This window comes from Physcomitrium patens, chromosome 18 (assembly GCF_059467195.1).
Source record: "Physcomitrium patens ecotype Gransden chromosome 18, ASM5946719v1, whole genome shotgun sequence".
Classification (NCBI taxonomy): Eukaryota; Viridiplantae; Streptophyta; class Bryopsida; order Funariales; family Funariaceae; genus Physcomitrium; species Physcomitrium patens.
In genome coordinates this window covers 4,872,713-4,879,002 of record NC_143427.1, presented here as the reverse complement: position 1 = coordinate 4,879,002, position 6,290 = coordinate 4,872,713, and the positions used below count along the sequence as shown (strand labels likewise).

The 6,290-nt window shown below is 39.5% G+C and overlaps 1 protein-coding gene and 1 long non-coding RNA gene across 5 annotated transcripts; both read right to left on the bottom strand.

The window, feature by feature from the left end:
* Positions 1–400: 400 nt before the first annotated feature.
* LOC149987438 (uncharacterized) lies at positions 401–1,596 on the bottom strand. Its single transcript, XR_016498262.1, has 2 exons — positions 1,456–1,596; positions 401–1,058 (listed from the first exon to the last, which is right to left on the bottom strand). It is a non-coding gene; the product is annotated as an uncharacterized LOC149987438 (long non-coding RNA).
* On the bottom strand, positions 1,548–4,678 carry LOC112294946 (RING-H2 finger protein ATL78). Of its 4 annotated transcripts, XM_073540537.2 has the most exons (4): positions 4,245–4,678; positions 3,845–3,976; positions 3,448–3,586; positions 1,548–3,355 (listed from the first exon to the last, which is right to left on the bottom strand). In XM_073540537.2, exons 2-4 carry the CDS (start codon positions 3,870–3,872, stop codon positions 3,181–3,183), a joined length of 342 nt encoding a protein of 113 aa, XP_073396638.1. In that variant the 5' UTR covers positions 3,873–3,976; positions 4,245–4,678; the 3' UTR covers positions 1,548–3,180. The 4 variants fall into 4 exon arrangements, with proteins under 4 accessions (XP_073396638.1, XP_090100437.1, XP_073396637.1 ...); XM_090244311.1 differs by having other exon boundaries at positions 1,548–3,976; positions 4,245–4,647; XM_073540536.2 differs by lacking the exon at positions 4,245–4,678 and having other exon boundaries at positions 3,448–4,204.
* Positions 4,679–6,290: the final 1,612 nt, after the last annotated feature.

The following is a 6,290-nucleotide window of genomic DNA, read 5'->3' as shown; positions in this document are numbered from 1 at the left end:
TAATTATTGAAACAACAAACCACACTAGATACCTAAATTCTAGCTGGATATGAGTACCAACACTTCAATTAATTATTAGAAATTATTAGTTTTGGGGAGATTACTTATTAAAGCAGCAAAAATACTTAAAAAAGATCAAAATGCACAATAATAGAAATGTAGAAAAGATTAATTGTGGCAACATTCATAATCTACATTCAATCTCATTTATTTTTTTATGCTACCATTTCTTTTATTCAAGGATTATAATTTATACTTTTATTTATGTTTTATATATGATTGAAGTCATTTTATAAAAATAATTTAATTAATACTCTTTTTTTGATAATTTAAAGGTTGAGCATAATAAGATTTTAAAAAAATTAATTTAATTTTTTTTAAAAAAAACAACAACAACAACAACAGAAAGTCGGATATTTAATAGTGAAAATTATACAGCATACAGACATAACCGTCAGATCTTTAAAATAATTTCCTACAATTCGAAGGGAAAGAAATCCCAGGCTATAATAAATTTCATCCGTCCACTCAAGGAGACGAGTTTCATCCTGCCGTTAACTTTTTCTTCTTTTCTTTTTCTTTTCGTTTTCTTATTTCTTTTCTTCGACGTTCTCTCCGCTTCCTTACCTCCAGTGTCGCTCGTTGCTTTGACCTAGAGTTGTCGAAGCGGCGATTGCAAAACATCGGCATGATGTCTCATCGAGGAAGAAACTACGGTGTGAAGCCGGCAAGCTCACAACCAGGTTGTTGATGAGACTCGAGTCCCAATGCGCAGTATAAGTAGTACTCACTTCGGGTGCTACTCCTCACATCTTCACAGCCTATCCGTCCAGCAGAGGCAGCTGTGGTAGGTAGCCCATGAAATCCAACTCTGTTTACGGCGCCATTGCTTGAAAGGAAATCTCGGATCAAGCTATTCGACGCTCTCCTAGGCAATTCCCCTGCCACCCACCTTTAAGATCACGGATCAACACTGTCCAGATAAGTGGCAACCTCGTCTCACCTCTCAAATCGCGCAGCCTGATGTTAAAGGGTTTGCGTTCAAACTCGAGGGAGGCCTGCATCAACGGAGTGCATTCAGCGTGCCATTTCGAATCAGACAGAGGATTAACTGAAGGGTATGTGAATGCCGTAGCGTCTTCCTGACAACGTGCTAGGAAAGAATCCGTCCTTGAAATTGTGGGATGTGCTTGCAGGCCCTCGTTAAAAGTTCATTGCATCCAATGGCTCTATAATGTGATGGAGTACATCACACATTCTGACTCCGAGAACCTCCTAGTTCTAAACCCTTCAAGCTTTTCCTCATTCAAATCGTGCATGCGATTCCTTACGGCTATTCTTTGAATTCAGCTGTTCCAAATTCAGAAAGTAAATTGTTGAAGAAGGAATACACACAAAACGACGCACAACGAAGGCACAAGAGTCGCAATCGAGACAACATTACATATACTACACCTGAAGGGAAACCTGCGACATGCACAATGCAACGTCGAATGGCCGCAAGAGACGCAAGATTTCAGTTTCGCTATCGTCACACAGGAATCATCAACTTGGAAGAGAGCTGTGGGTATTTGAATCTCAATAGCAGCTTGGAAAACAGCTGAGTTGCAACCTCTGGATTGTAGCCCCTCCGACAGATATGAAAAATTGGTCGCGTAACCATGCTCCGAATACGATCAACTACCCTAATTATCTTTTGTCGTGACCAAACCTGTTGATACATATGCTGATTGCTAACAATAGTCACCTGACTGATTATTCTTCCACTGTCGGTCACGGGACATGCTTCATTCATATGAGTCTGACAGTATGATATCATGGAACGGAAGCGACTACGTAACGCCACCACAAAAACCCTTAGCCTGTTACGCAAAGTTCAGCTTCACCCCTAACGCTTACAGCCGTGTTTAGACAATGAAATACTAATGTGCAATTCTGGCTGCAGATTCAGGTTTTCGAATCGCTGTAGAAGCAGCAAATTATGAACTCCGTCGTGGACGCTTGCATTGTGCCTAAATTATCGTGTGAAGCCAAACACCGCTCTTGGTGGTCGATTGATGAAAAGGAACAATGGGCTACATGATTAGCTTCCTTGTCAGTATGTGGAGATTATGTTCCAACCTTTTCCCATAGGGACCCATGGCTCTAAATAAAACCTCGAGGAGCATCATCACGCTTGCTTGCTACTTTGATAGTACAGGTAGCGAATATCTGATAAAGAATCTGCACCTTCCAGCACAGCAGCTACCTTTCTAGCGTGGCGTCCACGCTGATACATCGCCAAGCTCTACAGAACCCAATTTCCGTATGCTCCTCAATTTCATAACCAGGTTCGAACACCTGAGTGATATCCATAAACTTCAGAACAATTTGGGTCGTATCCCAAGATTCCTCACTATCCTGATCAAAGCCTTCTGTCCAGGGCTTGGCAGCTAATCAAGTAATCAATTTCTTTGATTGGCAACTTAAATTTACAATCGATTATGGAGAAGGCAAAGGTGTTTTAGTAAGAATCAATCGTCTCAGGCATTACACTGGACCTTGATTCCGAGCAGCAGATCTGCGATGGCCCACGCCATGCACGATATTCTCCATAACCTCAGTGGAAAATATGGAACCCAACAACCTGTTTGAGGGACTAGCGCTAGCGCTTGGGCTTCCAGCTGTAGTACCTAGGTCAGCAGCGGCAACACTCGTCGATTGTGCAGAGGGTTCAATGATTTCTGTGTCGAGGCTTGAGATCCTCTCACCGTCAAACCTTGCGATGCCAGACCTGGCGCTGTTTCTCACCATCGACGGGACAGATGAGGGATCAATGTCGCTCTTTGCTGTAAGACTCAGCAGGGAGAACACTGCAACGGCAAACGGGGCATGTTGTACGTGTGAGTAGCCATTTTTCGATGCAAAACGGATGGAATCCGTGTTTGCAAATGGGAAGCAACCTGACTTTCTCTCCGCTGGCAAATTCGCTTAGACATACCACGCATTCTTTTCCTCCCAAAGAATCAAACAAGGGGAGAGCCTCAATCGCGCTCTTCTGAAGCCCCTTCTCCGTATCATTGTGATCATCGACTGGCTGCTGTCGTCGTCGTCGCACGAGGCATCTGACAATGGTATTGATGAAGGCGGCGACGACGAGCGCAAAGAGTAGAACCGCCATAACCACGACCACGTTGGAGTTCAATGACCGGGCGAAATATGGGGCTTGTGCCGGGCCTGGAGGATCGTGAGACGGCCGTCGCAGATGCAGAGGGGATGGTGACGGCAAGGGGATGTAATCACTAACGTTGACAGTGACTCTACTGCTACCAAAGTGCACGTCGAGCCTTCGAAGACCGGCCGCCATTGCAAATTTCTGTAGAGCACGAGGACCTAGTCAGAAAATTCCACCTCTTAGCTTATGCTCTATCCCTCCCCATTCTCGATTTCGTCAGGCTGTTGCTCAACCTGTAATCATTGACGAGTGAAGGTGTTCGGTGGATGCGTTGCGATCCCAGTAAGGCGACGCGTTTCATAAATAAAACAAGCAGACTCATTACGAGAGCGGGTCCTGGGGTGACATTGCACTCAGTGAGCGACCTGGCAACTGCGAAAAACACACCACCGTCGACTTTTAGCCTCAAATTTCAATTAAGGATTTAGCACAATATGCACGTCATGTTGGAATTGACTAATCCCCAGATGTTGGCAAATTGCGTTACTAAATCACAAACAAATCAAGGGAGTTTGTGGAGAACAGATGCGGTACCTTTCTCGAAGGCATTCGTGCGCCCATCACACAAAGGAATTGGTTCGGCACGAGTGAAGCCATGACAGGTTCCAATTCAGAAAATATAACACTGACCTGAACGTAGCAGCATGCTCAATCTCATTTCCCGCTTTCAAAGCACAACAGAGCGCAACCGATCCTCGACAAACAGGACGAGGACGACGCGTTCCAGAAAACTCTTCAAACCTCACTGCTCGGCGCCTGTACCTACATTGCGGAGACCGGCGATGAAAATTGAGTTTATATATATAAAAAATAAAATAAAATAAAATAACCCAAAACAACAGCCAATCCCTATGCCACAGGCCGTTTGTGACAATCTCAATTACAATCAATTGTTCATAGAAGATGCAGAACAAGGAGGCAACAGAGGCATGTCCGAATGGCTTCCTATACAAGCAACCCATTGACTACCCTCAAAATAAAACCTGAGATACAGCGCCGATCCATGTCCAGCCTAAAAGCAAGTGCGTACCTGCAGTTTCGGATGTGGTTAAAGGTGTTGATTGCACTAGATTATTGCGTCACGGTGGCGATTCCGACGAAGAATTTCGCCTACCCCTTGAATGGGAATCCGATTGTCTCCAAATCAAGTTGATGATCCAGTAATCGGAAATGGGTTAAGAGAATCTGGCAACAGAATCTGCTTTCATTCGGCAAGTGGCAAGCAGCGATCATCTTAATCACGCCACCGACCGAATTACAGCCATCCCCGTAATCCTCTTCTCCCATTATTCTTGATCTATGGTAGCTTGTGATGACTCAGAAAATGCTACACTCTCCAAGGGTTTCAGCCAAGTCTCTGACCTCCACGGCAACAATTAAAATTCACTTCTTTGCTAATCGAATATGCCCATGCCCGCAAACTCTGCTCAATTACCTCTTCACCGAGTTCTGATGGCAACCATCTCCGTTCCCTACTCTGTCTGCGTTTTCATTACATCCGTTACCATGCGGCTCGACATGCGTAGCTGCCAATCACAACACAGCAGTGGATCTCTGCTTGCTTAAGCTTGCAATGAAGAGTTGTGATTGAAAATATAAAATATTTTAAAAAAATTGTAATAATATTTTTTTTTGTAAAAAAAATTTAATAAGCATTCATCTCAATTTTTTAAAACTATATTTAAAAAATAAAAATAAAATTTAATTATAAAATGTTAATTTATAAATTTATAATTTTTTTTTATATATATATAATTAGCCTTTGTTATAATCAACCTCATTAAAATCAACCTCATTAAAATCAACTTCACATTATAATACATTTTGTTGGTTTCAATCTAGACTATCAAATTTAATCTTAGATATAGCCAATTCTCATAGTAAAACACTATGCAATCAATATGTCACATGTGTACATATTCACACTAATAATCATTAAGATATGATGAGTTAGTATCAAAGATATGAATCACAAATAACCTAAAAGTCAATACATCCTTATATTATTAGAAAAGAATAGATAATTATTTAAAGATAGTATAATATGAAAACTAGAATGACTATAGCTGAAGAAAAGAAGATTAGAGACTCTTGAAACAAGCTAAGAACAAAAAAAGATATTGATAAGATAAAAAGAAGCCTTACTCTTGCTTCTATATATGTTATTTAATTAAAAGCTACTCAGAGATATTTTATAAGATCTTTAATACATGTCTAACTTATAAGACATGTGTCTAACTTGTAAAATAAGTTTCTTGGATAAGTACTATATAGTCAATTTATACCACAATTAGCAAGCATGTGTGACTCATAGTCAACTTATTTGCCAAATTTTAACCTATAAATCACCTACAAATACATATAAAATAAAATCTGCATCCATTAGATATTATCAAATTTATCTATTTTTTTTTACTTCTTTCTAACTCTTCTTATCTAGGTAATTATAGGTATTAGTTACAATTAAAACATTATCTCTTTTCTAGAGACGAGTTCCACAAGGAGCACAATCATATGTTGAAAAAGTCCAAGATGAAACAAATTATATTTGTTACATATTCTAATCTTTGTTTCCTTTGAAAAGTATCTTATTACAAGAGTAGATAGTTTATTCATATCAAAATAACTTAATCTAAAAATAATCTCTAAGAAATCTTTAAAAATTTGACAATCCAAATAAAATATACAAACATGCATATAAATATATATATTCATATAAACATCTATAATATATTGGTATTAAATTATTATCAAGGACTAGAACTTGATAAAAACAAATAAACAAGTGAGACTTTTCTCAAAGAAAGATGACAAAATAGAAATAACTAAATATGTATATTAAGAAAGAAATTGGAATGACTATTGGCAAAAGATAAGAAACTAGAGACCCTTGAAACTAGACTAGAAGCAAGAAAGAAATTGACAAGAGTGAAGAAGGCTTCACTCTTGCCTCTATATATACTATCTACCTAAGAGCTACATGGCGATGTTGTGATGTAACACAACTAATAGGTGAAAGAGTGTGGAAGTTATTATAATGTAGGAGATCTTAGTTCAAAGTATTATAGCAAATTAT